This window comes from Oncorhynchus mykiss, chromosome 27, assembly GCF_057628025.1.
Source record: "Oncorhynchus mykiss isolate SJ-2025 chromosome 27, ASM5762802v1, whole genome shotgun sequence".
Classification (NCBI taxonomy): Eukaryota; Metazoa; Chordata; class Actinopteri; order Salmoniformes; family Salmonidae; genus Oncorhynchus; species Oncorhynchus mykiss.
This window is the reverse complement of record NC_143048.1, coordinates 29,311,615-29,333,896: the sequence shown is the minus strand read 5'-3', so window position 1 is coordinate 29,333,896 and position 22,282 is coordinate 29,311,615. Positions and strand designations below refer to the sequence as shown.

Below are 22,282 nucleotides of genomic sequence, written 5' to 3'. Positions count from 1 at the left end.
CTACCATGCCATTTCCACTGGTGTTATGTTATAAACCCTGTTAGCTCTACCATGCCATTTCCACTGGTATTATGTTATAAACCCTGTTAGATCTACCATGCCATTTCCACTGGTGTTATGTTATAAACACTGTTAGCTCTACCATGCCATTTCCACTGGTGTTATATTATAAACCCTGTTAGCTCTACCATGCCATTTCCACTGGTGTTATGTTATAAACCCTGTTAGCTCTACCATGCCATTTCCACTGGTGTTATGTTATAAACCCTGTTAGCTCTACCATGCCATTTCCACTGGTGTTATATTATAAACCCTGTTAGCTCTACCATGCCATTTCCACTGGTGTTATGTTATAAACCCTGTTAGCTCTACCATGCCATTTCCACTGGTGTTATGTTATAAACACTGTTAGCTCTACCATGCCATTTCCACTGGTGTTATATTATAAACCCTGTTAGCTCTACCATGCCATTTCCACTGGTGTTATGTTATAAACCCTGTTAGCTCTACCATGCCATTTCCACTGGTGTTATATTATAAACCCTGTTAGCTCTACCATGCCATTTCCACTGGTGTTATGTTATAAACCCTGTTAGCTCTACCATGCCATTTCCACTGGTGTTATATTATAAACCCTGTTAGCTCTACCATGCCATTTCCACAGGTATTATGTTATAAACCCTGTTAGCTCTACCATGCCATTTCCACTGGTGTTATGTTATAAACCCTGTTAGCTCTACCATGCCATTTCCACTGGTGTTATGTTATAAACCCTGTTAGCTCTACCATGCCATTTCCACTGGTGTTATGTTATAAACACTGTTAGCTCTACCATGCCATTTCCACTGGTGTTATGTTATAAACCCTGTTAGCTCTACCATGCCATTTCCACTGGTGTTATATTATAAACCCTGTTAGCTCTACCATGCCATTTCCACTGGTGTTATATTATAAACCCTGTTAGCTCTACCATGCCATTTCCACTGGTGTTATATTATAAACCCTGTTAGCTCTACCATGCCATTTCCACTGGTGTTATATTATAAACCCTGTTAGCTCTACCATGCCATTTCCACTGGTATTATGTTATAAACCCTGTTAGCTCTACCATGCCATTTCCACTGGTGTTATGTTATAAACACTGTTAGCTCTACCATGCCATTTCCACTGGTATTATATTATAAACCCTGTTAGCTCTACCATGCCATTTCCACTGGTGTTATGTTATAAACACTGTTAGCTCTACCATGCCATTTCCACTGGTGTTATGTTATAAACACTGTTAGCTCTACCATGCCATTTCCACTGGTGTTATGTTATAAACCCTGTTAGCTCTACCATGCCATTTCCACTGGTATTATGTTATAAACCCTGTTAGCTCTACCATGCCATTTCCACTGGTGTTATGTTATAAACCCTGTTAGCTCTACCATGCCATTTCCACTGGTATTATATTATAAACCCTGTTAGCTCTACCATGCCATTTCCACTGGTGTTATGTTATAAACCCTGTTAGCTCTACCATGCCATTTCCACTGGTATTATGTTATAAACCCTGTTAGCTCTACCATGCCATTTCCACTGGTGTTATGTTATAAACCCTGTTAGCTCTACCATGCCATTTCCACTGGTGTTATATTATAAACCCTGTTAGCTCTATCATGCCATTTCCACTGGTGTTATGTTATAAACCCTGTTAGCTCTACCATGCCATTTCCACTGGTGTTATGTTATAAACCCTGTTAGCTCTACCATGCCATTTCCACTGGTGTTATGTTATAAACCCTGTTAGCTCTACCATGCCATTTCCACTGGTGTTATGTTATAAACCCTGTTAGCTCTACCATGCCATTTCCACTGGTGTTATGTTATAAACCCTGTTAGCTCTACCATGCCATTTCCACTGGTGTTATGTTATAAACCCTGTTAGCTCTACCATGCCATTTCCACTGGTATTATGTTATAAACCCTGTTAGCTCTACCATGCCATTTCCACTGGTATTATGTTATAAACCCTGTTAGCTCTACCATGCCATTTCCACTGGTGTTATGTTATAAACCCTGTTAGCTCTACCATGCCATTTCCACTGGTGTTATGTTATAAACCCTGTTAGCTCTACCATGCCATTTCCACTGGTATTATGTTATAAACACTGTTAGCTCTACCATGCCATTTCCACTGGTGTTATATTATAAACCCTGTTAGCTCTACCATGCCATTTCCACTGGTATTATGTTATAAACCCTGTTAGCTCTACCATGCCATTTCCACTGGTATTATGTTATAAACCCTGTTAGCTCTACCATGCCATTTCCACTGGTGTTATGTTATAAACCCTGTTAGCTCTACCATGCCATTTCCACTGGTATTATGTTATAAACCCTGTTAGCTCTACCATGCCATTTCCACTGGTATTATGTTATAAACCCTGTTAGCTCTACCATGCCATTTCCACTGGTGTTATGTTATAAACCCTGTTAGCTCTACCATGCCATTTCCACTGGTATTATGTTATAAACCCTGTTAGCTCTACCATGCCATTTCCACTGGTATTATGTTATAAACCCTGTTAGCTCTACCATGCCATTTCCACTGGTGTTATATTATAAACCCTGTTAGCTCTACCATGCCATTTCCACTGGTGTTATGTTATAAACCCTGTTAGCTCTACCATGCCATTTCCACTGGTATTATGTTATAAACCCTGTTAGCTCTACCATGCCATTTCCACTGGTGTTATGTTATAAACCCTGTTAGCTTTACCATGCCATTTCCACTGGTGTTATGTTATAAACACTGTTAGCTCTACCATGCCATTTCCATTGGTGTTTTGCCATTTTGGCAAGGGCAATTATGGACAGGAAATTCTACTCTTTATCTCCCCCCCGATACTTTAATTCCCCCTTTCTACGAAGTGGATTTCCTCCTCTTCTCCGTTTTGACATGTCTGGTCTGAAAGAGCACCTTGGAAATGGCATGCTCCAATACAATTGGCCAAATTACTGTAATCTTTTCAAATATCACAATTCACCTCCGTTAGCTTAACCTACTCTTAAATACTGAAGTGCTACCGTGTGTAAACACACAGACAGATACAGTGGGCAAGCAGGCAGTCAGGCAGAGAGAGAAACAATGAGAGAGAGAGAGAGAGAGAGATATAAAGAGAGAGAGAGAGAGAGAAAGAGAGAGAGAGAAAGAGAGAGAGAGAGAGATAGAGAGAAAGAAAAAAGAAGGAGAGAGAGAAAGGCGAGAGAGAGAGAGAAAAAAAAGAAGGAGAGAGAGAAAGAGAGAGAGAAAGGAGAGAGAGAAAAAAAAGAAGGAGAGAGAGAAAGGCGAGAGAGAGAGAAAAAAAAGGAGAGAGAGAAAGAGAGAGAGAAAGAAGAGAGAGAAAAAAAAGAAGGAGAGAGAGAAAAGTGAGAGAGAGAGAGAAAAAAAAAGAAGGAGAGAGAGAGAGTCGGAGAGAAAAAGGAGAGGGAGAGAGAGAAAAAAGAAGGAGAGAGAGAAAGGTGAGAGAGAGAGAGAGAGAGAAAAAAAGAAGGAGAGAGAGAGAAGTGAGAGAAAGAGAAGAGAGCAAGAGAGAGAGAAGAGAAAAGAGAGAAAATAGAGAGAGAGAGCGAGAGAAAGAGAGAGAGAGAGAGAGAAAAAGAAGGAGAGAGAGCGGGAGAGAAAGGAGAGAGAGAAAGAGAGAGAGAAAGGAGAGAGAGAAAAAAAGAAGGAGAGAGAGAAAGAGAAAGGAGAGAGAGAAAGGAGAGAGCGAGAGAGAGAAAGAGAAAGGTGAGAGAGAGAGAGAGAGAGAGAGAGAGAGAGAGAGAAAAGAAGGAGAGAGAGAAAGAGAAAGGAGAGAGAGAAAGGAGAGAGAGAGAGAGCGAGAGAGAGAGAGAAAAAAAGGAAGAGAGAAAGACAGATACAGAGAGAGAAAGAGTCTTAGCTGTACACTAACTCCTCATGGACAGAAAAAGCTGAGTAAATACACAGAGAGAGAGATAGGAAGAATCAACGTAACATGATGTCACATAATGGGATTAAATGCGTTGAGGGATATATCAACATCACTACAGACACCCTGGTTCGATTCCAGGCTGTATCCCAACCGGCCGTAATTGGGAGTCCCATAGGGCGGCGCACAATTAGCCCAGCGTCGCCCGGGCTTGGCCGGTATAGGCAGTCATTGTAAATTAGAATTTGTTCTTAACTAACTTACCTAGTTCAATAAAGGTTAAATAAAAAAATGACAAAATAATAGAATCATGTCATGTTTCCTCTGCCTTGGCCCTCTCTCCTCTGACAAACACACACTTCCCTCCCTCCCTTGCGTGTTTCTGCCATGTCCTCAGTGTCATCAGAAGAAGGGAAGCCAGAAGGAGGGAAGAGAAGAGAGGGAGAAGGAGGAGAAAATAAGAGTGATTTTCTGCACGCCCCGAGCTGCCACTTTCTCCCTCACAGCGGTAGATTATCTCCCAATGATATTGCAGAGCCCAGGCATGGCGGAGCCAGCCTCTAAAATGGCCCGCCAACATGCTAGGCACTTATCATACATGTTAATGGTTAGCGCCGTGGCGGGATAACGCAGGGGGCTGGAGGGAAGAGAGGGGCGGCGTGGGAATGAGCCAGGGTACGTCTGTACTGGCAGGGAGGCTACATAGGGGCAGCATGGGGGGCATGGGTGATTATGGAGAGGGGTAGGCAGTATTGCCTGGGCACATGCAGCAGGTCTACAGGTTTAGGGGTGCTATCTATTGATGCAGACAACACAGAGACACCAGCAGAGAGGATAGTGAGCTTATTTTATACTCAAGGCTGAGTTTGGCCAATCAGTGAAACCAAAGCAGTTAAATGTTGACATCTATGCGGGCGGTGTAGGAATGGGCATAACTGTACAGACATACAGCCCACCTCTCTAATCGCACATTCAGTTCTGATCCGTTAGGAGAAAGGATACAGTATAATTACCTAATTTAAAATAAAATTGTATTTGTCACATGCGCTGAATACAACAGGTTTGAACTTACAGTGAAATGCTTACTTACAAGCCCTTAACCAACAATGCAGTTTTAAGAAAAATAAGTGTTAAGTAAAAACAAATAGGCCAGGATCAATCCAGTCCTCTACAGTGTGTCCAACAGCCAACAGCTGCATGGCCCAATCTGCCCTGACCAGGCCTTTAACCACTATTCTGAGTGGCGGAGCGGCTTTATTGAGCGCTCAACACTCCAGTCAAACACCTATATTCTACCATCACAGCACAGTAAAAGTCAGTGAGTACTACCGGACAAAGCATCTGTTAAAAACTGCCATGTTCGGAAAATAGAGAAGGGGGAGGCAAGACAAAGGGTGGGAATGAGGCCTGGTTTTGTATGGAGCGATTTGGGGAGAGTGTGAGAGAGGTGTGAGAGGGGTGTGAGAGGGGTGTTAGAGGGGTATGAGACTGTTTAGGCTGACACACAGTCAGGCATTCAGGCAAACCTGGTCCCCAGTTTTTGGGCCAGAACTCCAGTCTGTCTGTACTGAAGAGGAATAGAAAAAGCCTATCAGAGTTCTCCTCCACCTATTTGTCCTTAATTTCTGGCCCTCTCTTCCTTTCTCAGCCTCTCCACATGTCAGAGATCTCAGAGAGATAAAGTGAAGCGGGTTGTGGAGAAAGTCTCTCTCTCAGAGTCACTGTGAAAGGAGAAGAGAGACTACTGAATGTTTCATGGCTTTCTATGTCTACCTAGAGTGGGTATCAAACAGGTTCGGGCCAGGGAGCCTGGCACTCTGACAGTACGGCCTCACCCATATAGTGGCACTGAGCCACTGATGCCTGGTGACATCATCTCTTTATGCAGGAGAGGAGAGGAGACGCTCCCTGGGTCAGCCCTGCTAGTTCCACACAGGAAGTAGAGACAGAGACTGAGATGGCCCTCTGCCCTCTTAAAAGCCGAGGGTTAAGGGGGCACAGATGGTGTGTTTGTGAAATGCCGGCTATAAAGCATCTCTCACACGAGGGCATGGTGGACACTTCCATGAGTGCATTACTACTGTCATTTACAACGTAATCACTATAATGTTATAGCGGAATATTAGCAAGTCAAATACACACGCACGTACACACACACGTGTGAGCATACACAAACACATTCACACACAAATGTGCAGGCTGCTAGCATACGATGCCTCTGAGGTGGCTTTGATCCTTTTGGCAAAGAGAAACTCAAAACAGGATCGGAAATTAAGAGAGGGAAGAAAGAGAAGATGCGGGACTCCATCCAACACCCGTTTTTTACACACAAAACATTCTTCCCATTCATTCCTCTTTTCATACCTTCTCTCTGTCGTTTATTTCCCAGCTGCTCCTCCAATCAGCAACCAGGAAGCCCCACAAACAGAGGTAACATTTTATGGAGAAAGGAGCTGGTAGTACTGTTGGAGGCCGGGGTTGGAAATGTCCCTTTTTCCTCATCCCTCTCTCTTATTTAACCTCCCCTACGGATACTAACGATGCATACAATTCCCGTGTAGGACAATTTAATGCAGCCAGTCGATGGGCAACGTGGGGCTCGGCTGAGAAGAGAGAGATCGCCAAAATAAAGAAATCACAGCTTGGCGCTCGGCGTTCCCTGAACAATGAGAGCATTTGATGCACTATCAGGCGGATGCTGTGTCTGTCTGTTTGTCTGTCTGTGGGTATCATCTGTCTGTGTGTCTGGGGGGCTGAGACTGGGTGTCAGTGAACAACTACATATGTAGGATCTTCATTTCATCACGGACTACTGACTACAGAGGTGGGTGGTGGGGGAAATCACTAGTGGACTACTGGCTACAGAGGTGGGTGGTGGGGGAAGTGACTAGTGGACTACTGGCTACAGAGGTGGAGGAAGAGACTAGTGGACTACTGGCTACAGTGGTGGGTGGTGGGGGAAGAGACTAGTGGAATACTGGCTACAGTGGTGGATGGTGGGGGAAGTGACTAGTGGAATACTGGCTACATTGGTGGGTGTTGGAGGAAGAGGCAAGTGGATTAATGGCTACAGTGGTGGAGGAAGAGACAAGTGGACTACTGGATACAATGATGGGTGGTGGGAGAAGAGACAAGTGGACTACTGGCTACAGAGGTGGGTGGTGGGAGAAGAGACAAGTGGACTACTGGCTACATTGGTGGGTGGTGTTGGAAGAGACAAGTGGACTAATGGCTACATTGGTGGAGGAAGAGACTAGTGAACAAATGGCTACATTGGTGGGTGGTCATCGAAGAGACTAGTGAACTACTGGCTACATTGGTGTTTGGTGGGGGACGTGACTAGTGGACTACTGGCTACAGTGGTGGAGGAAGAGACTAATGGACTACTGGCTACAGAGGTGGGTGGTGGGGGAAGAGACTAGTTGACTACTGGCTACAGTGGTGGTCGAAGAGACTAGTGAACTACTGGCTACATTGGTGTGTGGTGGGGGACGTGACTAGTGGACTACTGGCTACAGTGGTGGAGGAAGAGACTAATGGACTACTGGTTACAGAGGTGGGTGGTGGGGGAAGAGACTAGTTGACTACTGGCTACAGTGGTGGGTGGTGGAGGAAGAGACTAGTGGACTAATGTCTACAGTGGTGGAGGAAGAGACAGTAGACTAATGGCTACATTGGTGGGTGAAGAGACAAGTGGACTACTGGCTACATTGGTGGAGGAAGAGACTAGTGAACAAATGGCAACATTGGTGGGTGGTATTGGAATAGACTAGTGGACTACTGGCAACAGAGGTGGGTGGTGGAGGTAGAGACAAGTGGACTACTGGCTACATTGGTGGGTGATGGTCAAATAGACTAGTGAACTACTGGCTACATTGGTGGGTGAAGAGACCAGTGGACTAATGGCTACAGTGGTGGAGGAAGAGACTAATGGACTACTGGCTACAGTGGAGGAGGAAGAGACTAATGGACGAATGGCTACAGTGGAGGAGGAAGAGACTAATGGACTACTGGCTACAGTGTTGGAGGAAGAGACTAATGGACTACTGGCTACAGTGTTGGAGGAAGAGACTAATGGACTACTGGCTACAGTGGTGGATCATAGAGGAAGAGACTAGTGGACTCTGGCTACAGTGGTGGAAGAAGAGACTAGTGGACTAATGGCTACAGTGCTGGGTGGTGTTGGAAGAGACTAGTGGACTAATGGCTACAGTGGTGGAGGAGAGACTAGTGGACTAATGGCTACAGTGTTGGAGGAAGAGACTAATGGATGACTAGCACAGGGGTGGGTCATGGAGGAAGAGACTAGTGGACTAATGGCTACAGTGGTGGAGGAGAGACTAGTGGACTAATGGCTACAGTGGTTGGGGAGAGACTAGTGGACTAATGGCTACAGTGGTGGAGGAGAGACTAGTGGACTAATGGCTACAGTGGTGGAGGAGAGACTAATGGATGACTGGCTAGTGTTGGAGGAGAGACTAATGGATGACTGGCTACAGTGGTGGGTCATGGAGGAAGAGACTAGTGGACTAATGGCTACAGTGGTGGAGGAGAGACTAGTGGACTAATGGCTACAGTGGTTGGGGAGAGACTAGTGGACTAATGGCTACAGTGGTGGAGGAGAGACTAGTGGACTAATGGCTACAGTGGTGGAGGAGAGACTAATGGATGACTGGCTACAGTGTTGGAGGAGAGATTAATGGATGACTGGCTACAGTGTTGAAGGAGAGACTAATGGATGACTGGCTACAGTGGTGGAGGAAGAGACTAATGGATGACTGGCTACAGTGTTGGAGGAGAGACTAATGGATGACTGGCTACAGTGGTGGAGGAGAGACTAATGGACTAATGGCTACAGTGGTGGAGGAGAGGCTAATGGATGACTGGCTACAGTGTTGGAGGAAGAGACTAATGGATGACTGGCTACAGTGTTGGAGGAAGAGACTAATGGACTAATGGCTACAGTGTTGGAGGAAGAGACTAATGGATGACTGGCTACAGTGTTGGAGGAAGGGACTAATGGATGACTGGCTACAGTGGTGGAGGAAGAGACTAATGGACAAATGGCTACAGTGTTGGAGGAAGAGACTAATGGATGACTGGCTACAGTGTTGGAGGAAGAGACTAATGGACTAATGGCTACAGTGTTGGAGGAAGAGACTAATGGACTAATGGCTACAGTGTTGGAGGAAGAGACTAATGGACTAATGGCTACAGTGTTGGAGGAAGAGACTAATGGATGACTGGCTACAGTGTTGGAGGAAGAGACTAATGGATGACTGGCTACAGTGTTGGAGGAAGAGACTAATGGATGACTGGCTACAGTGGTGGAGGAAGAGACTAATGGACTAATGGCTACAGTGTTGGAGGAAGAGACTAATGGACTAATGGCTACAGTGTTGGAGGAAGAGACTAATGGATGACTGGCTACAGTGGTGGAGGAAGAGACTAATGGACTAATGGCTACAGTGTTGGAGGAAGAGACTAATGGATGATTGGCTACAGTGTTGGAGGAAGAGACTAATGGATGACTGGCTACAGTGTTGGAGGAAGAGACTAATGGACGACTGGCTACAGTGTTGGAGGAAGAGACTAATGGATGAATGGCTACAGTGTTGGAGGAAGAGACTAATGGATGACTGGCTACAGTGGTGGGTCATGGAGGAAGAGACTAGTGGACTAATGGCTACAGTGGTTGGGGAGAGACTAGTGGACTAATGGCTACAGTGGTGGAGGAGAGACTAGTGGACTAATGGCTACAGTGGTTGGGGAGAGACTAGTGGACTAATGGCTACAGGGGTGGAGAGACTAGTGGACTAATGGCTACAGTGGTGGAGGAGAGACTAGTGGACTAATGGCTACAGTGGTGGAGGAGAGACTAGTGGACTAATGGCTACAGTGGTGGAGGAGAGACTAGTGGACTAATGGCTAAAGTGGTGGAGGAGAGACTAGTGGACGACTGGCTACAGTGGAGGAGGAAGAGACTAATGGACTACTGGATACAGTGGAGGATCATAGAGGAAGAGACTAGTGGACTACTGGCCACAGTGGTGGAGGAGAGACTAGTGGACTAATGGCTACAGTGGTGGATCATAGAGGAAGAGACTAATGGACTACTGGCTACAGTGGTGGAGGAAGAGACTAATGGACTACTGGCCACAGTGGTGGATCATAGAGGAAGAGACTAGTGGACTCTGGCTACAGTGGTGGAGGAGAGACTAGTGGACTAATGGCTACAGTGGTGGAGGAAGAGACTAATGGATGACTGGCTACAGTGTTGGAGGAAGAGACTAATGGGTGACTGGCTACAGTGGTGGAGGAAGAGACTAATGGATGACTGGCTACAGTGTTGGAGGAGAGACTAATGGACTACCGGCTACAGTGGTGGAGGAATAGACTAATGGACTACTGGCTACAGTGGCGGGTCATGGAGGAAGAGACTAGTGGACTACTGGCTACAGTGGTATAGGGGTGGGTGTAGGGTGAGTCACTGGGTAGAAGCCTGCCTGGCCCTGCAGACTGAATCACAAGAATGAGCTCATCATCTCATCTCTCTGGGGGTTTAAGGTTTAATGGACGAGAAAAGAATGAGTATTGACATAGAGGTGGCAGTTTTGACTTCATCACCGTGTATGTCTGTGTGAGTGAAGCACTAGGGAGGAGGAGGAGTATTATATAAAGTCTTAAATCTCAGTTGTCGCATTCATAACTGTTAGGCCCAGTGCAGGCTGGTGGACGGTGTGTAGTGTGGTAGTGGTAGTGTTGACTAAGGAGGGAGAGTAGTGTGGTAGTGGTAGTGTTGACTAAGGAGGGGGAGTAGTGTAGTAGTGGTAGTGTTGACTAAGGAGGGAGAGTAGTGTAGTAGTGGTAGTGTTGACTAAGGAGGGAGAGTAGTGTAGTAGTGGTAGTGTTGACTAAGGAGGGAGAGTAGTGTAGTAGTGGTAGTGTTGACTAAGGAGGGAGAGTAGTGTAGTAGTGGTAGTGTTGACTAAGGAGGGGGAGTAGTGTAGTAGTGGTAGTGTTGACTAAGGAGGGGGAATGGTGTAATAGTGGTAGTGTTGACTAAGGAGGGGGAATGGTGTAATAGTGGTAGTGTTGACTAAGGAGGGGGAGTAGTGTAGTAGTGGTAGTGTTGACTAAGGAGGGGGAATGGTGTAATAGTGGTAGTGTTGACTAAGGAGGGGGAATTGTGTAGTAGTGGCAGAGTTGACTAAGGAGGGTGAGTAGTGTAGTAGTGGTAGTGTTGACTAAGGAGGGGGAGTAGTGTATCAGTGGTAGTGTTGACTAAGGAGGGGGTGTAGTGTAGTAGTGGTAGTGGTAGTGTTGACTAAGGAGGGAGAGTAGTGTAGTAGTGGTAGTGTTGACTAAGGAGGGGGAGTAGTGTATCAGTGGTAGTGTTGACTAAGGAGGGGGTGTAGTGTAGTAGTGGTAGTGTTGACTAAGGAGGGAGAGTAGTGTAGTAGTGGTAGTGTTGACTAAGGAGGGAGAGTCGTGTAGTAGTGGTAGTGTTGACCAAGAAGGGAGAGCAGTGTAGTAGTGACAGTGTTGACTAAGGGAGAGTAGTGTAGTAGTGGTAGTGTTGACTAAGGAGGGAGAGTAGTGTAGTAGTGGTAGTGTTGACTAAGGGAGAGTAGTGTAGTAGCGGTAGTGTTGACTAAGGAGGGAGAGTAGTGTAGACGTGGTAGTGTTGACTAAGGAGGGAGAGTAATATATCAGTGGTAGTGTTGACTAAGGAGGGGGAGTAGTGTAGTAGTGGTAGTGTTGACTAAGGAGGGAAAGTAGTGTAGTAGTGGCAGTGTTGACGAAGGGAGAGTAGTGTTGTAGCGGTAGTGTTGACTAAGGAGGGGGAGTAGTGTAGTAGTGGTAGTGTTGACTAAGGAGGGAGAGTAGTGTAATAGTGGTAGTGTTGACTAAGGAGGGGGAGTAGTGTTGTAGCGGTAGTGTTGACTAAGGAGGGAGAGTAGTGTAGTAGTGGTAGTGTTGACTAAGGAGGGAGAGTAGTGTAGTAGTGGTAGTGTTGACTAAGGAGGGAGAGTAGTGTAGTAGTGGTAGTGTTGACTAAGGAGGGGGAGTAGTGTTGTAGCGGTAGTGTTGACTAAGGAGGGAGAGTAGTGTAGTAGTGGTAGTGTTGACTAAGGAGGGAGAGTAGTGTAGTAGTGGTAGTGTTGACTAAGGAGGGAGAGTAGTGTAGTAGTGGTAGTGTTGACTAAGGAGGGAGAGTAGTTTAGTAGTGGTAGTGTTGACTAAGGAGGGAGAGTAGTGTAGTAGTGGTAGTGTTGACTAAGGAGGGAGAGTAGTGTAATAGTGGTAGTGTTGACTAAGGAGGGAGAGTAGTGTAGTAGTGGTAGTGTTGACTAAGGAGGGAAAGTAGTGTAGTAGTGGCAGTGTTGACGAAGGGAGAGTAGTGTTGTAGCGGTAGTGTTGACTAAGGAGGGGGAGTAGTGTAGTAGTGGTAGTGTTGACTAAGGAGGGAGAGTAGTGTAATAGTGGTAGTGTTGACTAAGGAGGGGGAGTAGTGTTGTAGCGGTAGTGTTGACTAAGGAGGGAGAGTAGTGTAGTAGTGGTAGTGTTGACTAAGGAGGGAGAGTAGTGTAGTAGTGGTAGTGTTGACTAAGGAGGGAGAGTAGTGTAGTAGTGGTAGTGTTGACTAAGGAGGGGGAGTAGTGTTGTAGCGGTAGTGTTGACTAAGGAGGGAGAGTAGTGTAGTAGTGGTAGTGTTGACTAAGGAGGGAGAGTAGTGTAGTAGTGGTAGTGTTGACTAAGGAGGGAGAGTAGTGTAGTAGTGGTAGTGTTGACTAAGGAGGGAGAGTAGTTTAGTAGTGGTAGTGTTGACTAAGGAGGGAGAGTAGTGTAGTAGTGGTAGTGTTGACTAAGGAGGGAGAGTAGTGTAATAGTGGTAGTGTTGACTAAGGAGGGAGAGTAGTGTAGTAGTGGTAGTGTTGACTAAGGAGGGAGAGTAGTGTAGTAGTGGTAGTGTTGACTAAGGAGGGGGAATGGTGTAATAGTGGTAGTGTTGACTAAGGAGGGGGAGTAGTGTAGACGTGGCAGTATTGACTAAGGAAGGAGGGTCGTGTAGTAGTGGTAGTGTTGACTAAGAAGGGAGAGTAGTGTAGTAGTGGCAGTGTTGACTAAGGGAGAGTAGTGTAGTAGTGGTAGTGTTGACTAAGGGAGAGTAGTGTAGTAGTGGTAGTGTTGACTAAGGAGGGGGAGTAGTGTAGTAGTGGTAGTGTTGACTAAGGAGGGAGGGTAGTGTAGTAGTGGTAGTGTTGACTAAGGAGGGAGAGTAGTGTAGTAGTGGTAGTGTTGACTAAGGAGGGAGAGTAGTGTAGTAGTGGTAGTGTTGAATAAGGAGGGAGAGTAGTGTAGTAGTGGTAGTGTTGACTAAGGAGGGAAAGTAGTGTAGTAGTGACAGTGTTGACTAAGGGAGAGTAGTGTAGTAGTAGAAGTGTTGAATAAGGAGGGAGAGTAGTGTAGTAGTGGTAGTGTTGACTAAGGAGGGGGAGTAGTGTAGTAGTGGTAGTGTTTATTAACTTCTTGCGACTAGGGGGCGATATTAAAATTTTTGGATGAAAAACGTTCCCGTTTTAAACAAGATATTTTTTCACGAAAAGATGCTCGACTATGCATATAATTGACAGCTTTGGATAGAAAACACTCTGACGTTTCCAAAACTGCAAAGATATTTTCTGTGAGTGCAACAGAACTGATGTTACAGGCGAAACCCAGATACAAATCCAACCAGGAAGTGCCACATTTTTTTTAACCGCCTCATGCCAATGACTCCTTATATGGCTGTGAATGAGCTACGAATGAGCTTCCGTTTTCTACGTATTCCCCAAGGTGTCTACAGCATTGACTAAGGAGGGAGAGTAGTGTAGTAGTGGTAGTGTTGACTAAGGAGGGAGAGTAGTGTAGTAGTGGTAGTGTTGACTAAGGAAGGAGAGTAGTGTAGTAGTGGTCATGTTGACTAAGGAAGGAGACTAGTATAGTAGTGGTAGTGTTGACTAAGGAGGGAGAGTAGTGTAGTAGTGGTAGTGTTGACTAAGGAGGGAGAGTAGTGTAGTAGTGGTAGTGTTGACTAAGGAGGGAGAGTAGTGTAGTAGTGGTAGTGTTGACTAAGGAGGGGGAGTAGTGTAGTAGTGGTAGTGTTGACTAAGGAGGGAGAGTAGTTTAGTAGTGGTAGTGTTGACTAAGGAGGGAGAGTAGTGTAGTAGTGGTAGTGTTGACTAAGGAGGGAGAGTAGTTTAGTAGTGGTAGTGTTGACTAAGGAGGGAGAGTAGTGTAGTAGTGGTAGTGTTGACTAAGGAGGGGGAGTAGTGTAGTAGTGGTAGTGTTGACTAAGGAGGGAGAGTAGTGTAGTAGTGGTAGTGTTGACTAAGGAGGGGGAGTAGTGTAGTAGTGGTAGTGTTGACTAAGGAGGGAGAGTAGTGTAGTAGTGGTAGTGTTGACTAAGGAGGGAGAGTAGTGTAGTAGTGGTAGTGTTGACTAAGGAGGGAGAGTAGTTTAGTAGTGGTAGTGTTGACTAAGGAGGGAGAGTAGTGTAATAGTGGTAGTGTTGAATAAGGAGGGACAGTAGTGTAGTAGTGGTAGTGTTGACTAAGGAGGGAGAGTAGTGTAGTAGTGGTAGTGTTGACTAAGGAGGGAGAGTAGTTTAGTAGTGGTAGTGTTGACTAAGGTAGGAGAGTTGTCAGTGCACGGCAGGCCAGGATATGGAGCCATGCCGGGTCTGATATTTTCCCCCTACACTGCTCCACTGCACTGTTTGTGCCACAGCAGACTGCCTGAGTCACAAGGCAACTAGTGCAGGCTAACAATACATTAAGGCATCACCACCACCACCACCTTCCTCCTCTCTGCCCACCATGGCCTTGCCGTCCTGGGCCTCAGCCAGCCTGCTCATAGCATCCCCCCACCACCACCTGGTCAACTGGCCATTAACCCTGACCCAAGACCAGTCTACTGGAAACACACTGCCACTACTGAAGATTAAGAATAAACATCAACACCAGGTCTGGCAAAAGGTGTGGCATTGAAACAGCCTGGACATATAGGTTTAATGTTGTTGTTTTTTCAATAATGCCAACAGCTTTCAGACATGGATAGCTGTTCCAGCCTGATTTGCAGGTTGTTTTGCCCTTCTGCCAGGAACGGCTCACACACACAATTTCATGGTGTGTGGTCATCAGTGCACAGTGCACACCACTGACTCCATAGCCCTAAAAACCTGTGTGTGTGTGTGTGTGTGTGTGTGTGTGTGTGTGTGTGTGTGTGTGTGTGTGTGTGTGTGTGTGTGTGTGTGTGTGAGATGCCTGCCGTCGTTACCGCTCTGCTAAAGAGAAAATCAAATATTAATCCAGCCAGCACCGTTTGCCGTTTTGAAAAGCGAGAGCCACTCACCATTTTATTATTGATTTCATGAAAGTGGATCTCGCATACTTTCTCCACAACGTCCTCAACCTCGAAAGTTACAAAGCCGAAACCTGCAGGGAGGACAGAGAGGTAGAGAGAATGACAGGAAGAGGGGGATGGAGAGAGAAAGAGGGGAGTGAAAAAGTAGGAAAACGGGAGAGAAAAATAAACCATTGGTTATAGTCAAGATTTATATTCTAGTTGAAAGACAGGCAACATATGAAAATTAGTCCCCTAAATGTAGCTAAATAAACCTCATAAAGATGCAGTTATAGACCTGGAACGGCTGTACAGCTATGTGCAATAAAAATGATACAGTCCTCATTATTAGAATAACTGTATTCCTGCTTCACAGACAGAAGAGGAGGGAATTGCCACAAAGCTCATTAAATGAAATTCATGGACCCTGGCCTAGCCTGTGAATTTCATTACAGATATTCTCTGCTTCTTCATTGATATTTCACTGTAAAACACATTCTAGTTTTATGGTAATGTCAGGCCATATCATATTATTGATACATAGAACATTATACAAACTTTGCAAATCAGCAACAAGCATTGATTGATAACTAATAGAGGGTAATCTAGTGACTCATGGGCCAAAGCTTGACCTGATTATCTAATTCATAACTAATAGTGTCAGGCAGGTAGCCTAGCGGTTAGAGGCAGGCCAGCAACCGGAGGGTTGCCAGTTCGAATCCCGGGTCCAACGTGAAAAATCTGATGGGAATTTAGCTGGCATCAGGATTGCTAGTATCAAATGTTAGATGCCATTGCCTTACTTGGACCTTGTGTGTAATGACCAATAAAGCAATCTTCATTTTAGAGGGTAATCTTTTTTATTTTATTTATTTATTTTACCTTTATTTAACCAGGTAGGCAAGTTGAGAACAAGTTCTCATTTACAATTGCGACCTGGCCAAGATAAAGCAAAGCAGTTCGACAGATACAACAACACAGAGTTACACATGGAGTAAAACAAACATACAGTCAATAATAAAGTATAAACAAGTCTATATACAATGTGAGCAAATGAGGTGAGAAGGGAGGTAAAGGCAAAAAAAGGCCTTGGTGGCAAGGTAAATACAATATAGCAAGTAAAACACTGGAATGGTAGTTTTGCAATGGAAGAATGTGCAAAGTAGAAATAAAAATAATGGGGTGCAAAGGAGCAAAATAAATAAATAAATTAAATACAGTTGGGAAAGAGGTAGTTGATAGGGCTAAATTATATGTGGGCTATGTACAGGTGCAGTAATCTGTGAGCTGCTCTGACAGTTGGTGCTTAAAGCTAGTGAGGGAGATAAGAGTTTCCAGTTTCAGAGATTTTTGTAGTTCGTTCCAGTCATTGGCAGCAGAGAACTGGAAAGAGAGGCGGCCAAAGAAAGAATTGGTTTTGGGGGTGACTAGAGAGATATACCTGCTGGAGCGTGTGCTACAGGTGGGAGATGCTATGGTGACCAGCGAGCTGAGATAAGGGGGGACTTTACCTAGCAGGGTCTTGTAGATGACATGGAGCCAGTGGGTTTGGCGACGAGTATGAAGCGAGGGCCAGCCAACGAGAGCGTACAGGTCGCAATGGTGGGTAGTGTATGGGGCTTTGGTGACAAAACGGATTGCACTGTGATAGACTGCATCCAGTTTGTTGAGTAGGGTATTGGAGGCTATTTTGTAAATTACATCGCCAAAGTCGAGGATTGGTAGGATGGTCAGTTTTACAAGGGTATGTTTGGCAGCATGAGTGAAGGATGCTTTGTTGCGAAATAGGAAGCCAATTCTAGATTTAACTTTGGATTGGAGATGTTTGATATGGGTCTGGAAGGAGAGTTTACAGTCTAACCAGACACCTAAGTATTTGTAGTTGTCCACGTATTCTAAGTCAGAGCCGTCCAGAGTAGTGATGTTGGACAGGCGGGTAGGTGCAGGTAGTGATCGGTTGAAGAGCATGCATTTAGTTTTACTTGTATTTAAGAGCAGTTGGAGGCCACGGAAGGAGAGTTGTATGGCATTGAAGCTTGCCTGGAGGGTTGTTAACACAGTGTCCAAAGAAGGGCCGGAAGTATACAGAATGGTGTCGTCTGCGTAGAGGTGGATCAGAGACTCACCAGCAGCAAGAGCGACCTCATTGATGTATACAGAGAAGAGAGTCGGTCCAAGAATTGAACCCTGTGGCACCCCCATAGAGACTGCCAGAGGTCCGGACAACAGACCCTCAGATTTGACACACTGAACTCTATCAGAGAAGTAGTTGGTGAACCAGGCGAGGCAAATCTAGTGGCCCATGGCCCAAAAAGTGACTGGATTATCTACATGCCACATAAAGGGATGACATTATGAAGGCATATACTAAGGATAGACACCCAAAAATGCCCCCGCCCCCCAGCAGGAAAGCCTTCCATTCCATGCCCTGTTGACTAATCAGCACTCTCTCAAAAACAAACACACAGAGCGGAGTGGCGGAGCGGAATAGAGATGAAGTTGTGCGCCCCGCTGTGACAAGCTGAAACAAGGCTTTGGTTTTTAAGAGAGTGGGAGATAAGCCTGTGGGAGTCAGGGGGTCAACAGGGTTTGACATAGAGCCAGCATGTGGCCGGGCAGGGCCCCCCTTCTCCACACGCCAGCAGATATGGACAGATAAAGAGGCGGGAGGGCCGATAAGAGGGTCACGGAGAGAGCAACCGTTCCGACAACCCCCCCTGTCCCGCCTCTGCACACTAACAATGAGTTATTACACAGTACAGTGCAGGGCATTCAATTCACAAACATGCACACATACATACAGTACACACACACGCAAACACACACACAAACTCTACCCGCATGTTACATGTACACATAATCCACTCCCCCAACCCCCCATATGAGGTTGGATCTATACAGGCATTAGACATCATCAAGCAGGTTTCAGTGATCAAAGCCGCCTACACTCTCTCTGGTGTGAGGTAGGAAGTGAAGCTCATTAGTCAATGACCTGCCCTCTCTCCATGACTTCCTGTTCTGATCCAGGGGGACTTCCTGGAGTGAAGCACAGCACACGTCAGACAGAGAACTCAACTCTCAAGCCCCTCTCTATCAATCTCTCTCTCAGGAACATAAAGTATTAAATCAATGAAACACAGATCACACAGCAATAAGAGTCAGAACACACTCAAAACAAATGTTTTAAATATTGTGATTTTATTAGTCTTTCATCCTCTTCCCATTCATTATCTCTCCCTCTCTCTAGTTTCTCTCCCTCTGTCTAGTTTCTCTCTCTCTCTCTCTCTAGTTTCTCTCTCTCTAGTTCTCTAGTTTCTCTCTCTCTCTAGTTTCTCCCTCTCTAGTTTATTTCTAGTTTCTCTCTCTCTCTAGTTCTCTAGTTTCTCTCTCTCTAGTTCTCTAGTTTCTCTCTCTCTCTAGTTTCTCCCTCTCTAGTTTATTTCTAGTTTCTCTCTCTCTCTAGTTCCGCTCTAGTTTATCTCTCTCTCTCTAGTTTCTCGCTCTCTAGTTTCTCTGTCTCTTTCTAGTTTCTCTCTCTCTTTCTAGTTTCTCTCTCTCTCTCTAGTTTCTCTGTCTCTTTCTAGTTTCTCTCTCTCTCTCTAGTTTCTCTCCATCTCTAGTTTCTCTCTCTATATATAGTTTATTTCTCTCTCTATAGTTTCTCTCTTTATATATACACTGCTCAAAAAAATAAAGGGAACACTGAAACAACACAATGTAACTCCAAGTCAATCACACTTCTGTGAAATCAAACTGTCCACTTAGGAAGCAACACTGATTGACAACCCAGTCTACAACCCACACAAGTGGCTCAGGTAGTGCAGCTCACTCAAGATGGCACATTAATGCGAGCTGTGGCAAGAAGGTTTGCTGTGTCTGTCAGCGTAGTGTCCAGAGCATGGAGGCGCTACCAGGAGACAGGCCAGTACATCAGGAGACGTGGAGGAGGCCGTAGGAGGGCAACAACCCAGCAGCAGGACCGCTACCTCCACATTTGTGCAAGGAGGAGCAGGAGGAGCACTGCCAGAGCCCTGCAAAATGACCTCCAGCAGACCACAAATGTGCATGTGTCTGCTAAAACGGTCAGAAACAGACTCCATGAGGGGGGTATGAGGGCCCGACGTCCACAGGTGGGGGTTGTGCTTACAGTCCAACACCGTGCAGGACGTTTGGCATTTGCCAGAGAACACCAAGATTGGCAAATTCGCCACTGGTACCCTGTGCTCTTCACAGATGAAAGCAGGTTCACACTGAGCACATGTGACAGACGTGACAGTCTGGAGATGCCGTGGAGAACGTTCTGCTGCCTGCAACATCCTCCAGCATGACCGGTTTGGCGGTGGGTCAGTCATGGTGTGGGGTGGCATTTCTTTGGGGGGCCGCACAGCCCTCCATGTGCTAGCCAGAGGTAGCCTGACTGCCATTAGGTACCGAGATGAGATCCTCAGACCCCTTGTGAGACCATATGCTGGTGCGGTTGGCCCTGGGTTCCTCCTAATGCAAGACAATGCTAGACCTCATGTGGCTGGAGTGTGTCAGCAGTTCCTGCAAGAGGAAGGCATTGATGCTATGGACTGGCCCGCCCGCTCCCCAGACAATAATCCAATTGAGCACATCTGGGACATCATGTCTCGCTCCATCCACCAACGCCACGTTGCACCACAGACTGTCCAGGAGTTGGCGGATGCTTTAGTCCATGGCTGGGAGGAGATCCCTCAGGAGACCATCCGCCACCTCATCAGGAGCATGCCCAGGCGTTGTAGGGATGTCATACAGGCACGTGGAGGCCACACACTCTACTGAGCCTCATTTTGACTTGTTTTAAGGACATTACATCAACGTTGGATCAGCCTGTAGTGTGGTTTTCCACTTTAATTTTGAGTGTGACTCCAACTCCAGACCTCCATGGGTTGATAAATTTGATTTCCATTGATCATTTTTGTGTGATTTTGTTGTCAGCACATTCAACTATGTAAGGAAAAAAGTATTTAATAAGAATATTTAATTCATTCAGATCTAGGATGTGTTATTTTAGTGTTCCCTTTATTTTTTTGATCGGTGTATATAGTTTCTCTCTATATATATAGTTTCTCTCTCTCTCTAGCCTCTCTCCATCTCTAGTTTCTCTCTATATATATAGTTTCTCTCTCTCTAGCCTCTCTCCATCTCTAGTTTCTCTATATATATATAGTTTCTCTCTCTCTCTAGCCTCTCTCCATCTCTAGTTTCTCTCTATATATATAGTTTCTCTCTCTCTCTAGCCTCTCTCCATCTCTAGTTTCTCTCTATATATATAGTTTCTCTCTCTCTAGCCTCTCTCCATCTCTAGTTTCTCTCTATATATATAGTTTCTCTCTCTCTAGCCTCTCTCCATCTCTAGTTTCTCTCTATATATATAGTTTCTCTCTCTCTCTAGCCTCTCTCCATCTCTAGTTTCTCTCTATATATATAGTTTCTCTCTCTCTCTAGCCTCTCTCCATCTCTAGTTTCTCTCTATATATATAGTTTCTCTCTCTCTAGCCTCTCTCCATCTCTAGTTTCTCTCTATATATATAGTTTCTCTCTCTCTCTAGTCTCTCTCCATCTCTAGTTTCTCTCTATATATATAGTTTCTCTCTCTCTCTAGCCTCTCTCCATCTCTAGTTTCTCTCTATATATATAGTTTCTCTCTCTCTCTAGCCTCTCTCCATCTCTAGTTTATCTCTATATATATAGTTTCTCTCTCTCTCTAGCCTCTCTCCATCTCTAGTTTCTCTATATATATATAGTTTCTCTCTCTCTAGCCTCTCTCCATCTCTAGTTTCTCTCTATATATATAGTTTCTCTCTCTCTCTAGCCTCTCTCCATCTCTAGTTTCTCTCTATATATATAGTTTCTCTCTCTCTAGCCTCTCTCCATCTCTAGTTTCTCTCTCTATATATAGTTTCTCTCTCTCTAGTCTCTCTCCATCTCTAGTTTCTCTCTATATATATAGTTTCTCTCTCTGTAGCCTCTCTCCATCTCTAGTTTCTCTCTATATATATAGTTTCTCTCTCTCTAGCCTCTCTCCATCTCTAGTTTCTCTCTATATATATAGTTTCTCTCTCTCTAGCCTCTCTCCATCTCTAGTTTCTCTCTATATATATAGTTTCTCTCTCTCTCATTTCTCTCTCTCTCTAGCCTCTCTCCATCTCTAGTTTCTCTCTATATATATAGTTTCTCTCTCTCTCATTTCTCTCTCTCTCTAGCCTCTCTCCATCTCTAGTTTCTCTCTATATATATAGTTTCTCTCTCTCTAGCCTCTCTCCATCTCTAGTTTCTCTCTATATATATAGTTTCTCTCTCTCTAGCCTCTCTCCATCTCTAGTTTCTCTCTATATATATAGTTTCTCTCTCTCTCTAGCCTCTCTCCATCTCTAGTTTCTCTCTATATATATAGTTTCTCTCTCTCTAGTCTCTCTCCATCTCTAGTTTCTCTCTATATATATAGTTTCTCTCTCTCTCTAGCCTCTCTCCATCTCTAGTTTCTCTCTATATATATAGTTTCTCTCTCTCTAGTCTCTCTCCATCTCTAGTTTCTCTCTATATATATAGTTTCTCTCTCTCTCTAGCCTCTCTCCATCTCTAGTTTCTCTCTATATATATAGTTTCTCTCTCTCTCTAGCCTCTCTCCATCTCTAGTTTCTCTCTATATATATAGTTTCTCTCTCTCTAGTCTCTCTCCATCTCTAGTTTCTCTCTATATATATAGTTTCTCTCTCTCTAGTCTCTCTCCATCTCTAGTTTCTCTCTATATATATAGTTTCTCTCTCTCTAGTCTCTCTCCATCTCTAGTTTCTCTCTCTATATATAGTTTCTCTCTCTCTCTAGCCTCTCTCCATCTCTAGTTTCTCTCTATATATATAGTTTCTCTCTCTCTCTAGCCTCTCTCCATCTCTAGTTTCTCTCTATATATATAGTTTCTCTCTCTCTAGTCT

The 22,282-nt window shown here is 45.0% G+C and overlaps 1 protein-coding gene across 10 annotated transcripts in view; it reads right to left on the bottom strand.

The window, feature by feature from the left end:
- The window catches only part of LOC110507900 (RNA-binding protein Musashi homolog 2), a 404,988-nt gene that overhangs the window by 123,003 nt on the left and 259,703 nt on the right, over window positions 1–22,282 (bottom strand). For all 10 annotated transcript variants that reach the window (XM_021588303.3, XM_021588309.3, XM_021588310.3 and 7 more), the window contains exon 8: window positions 15,336–15,418. In XM_021588303.3, the coding sequence (XP_021443978.3) occupies window positions 15,336–15,418 (83 nt within the window). The remainder of the gene's footprint in view (window positions 1–15,335; window positions 15,419–22,282) is intronic.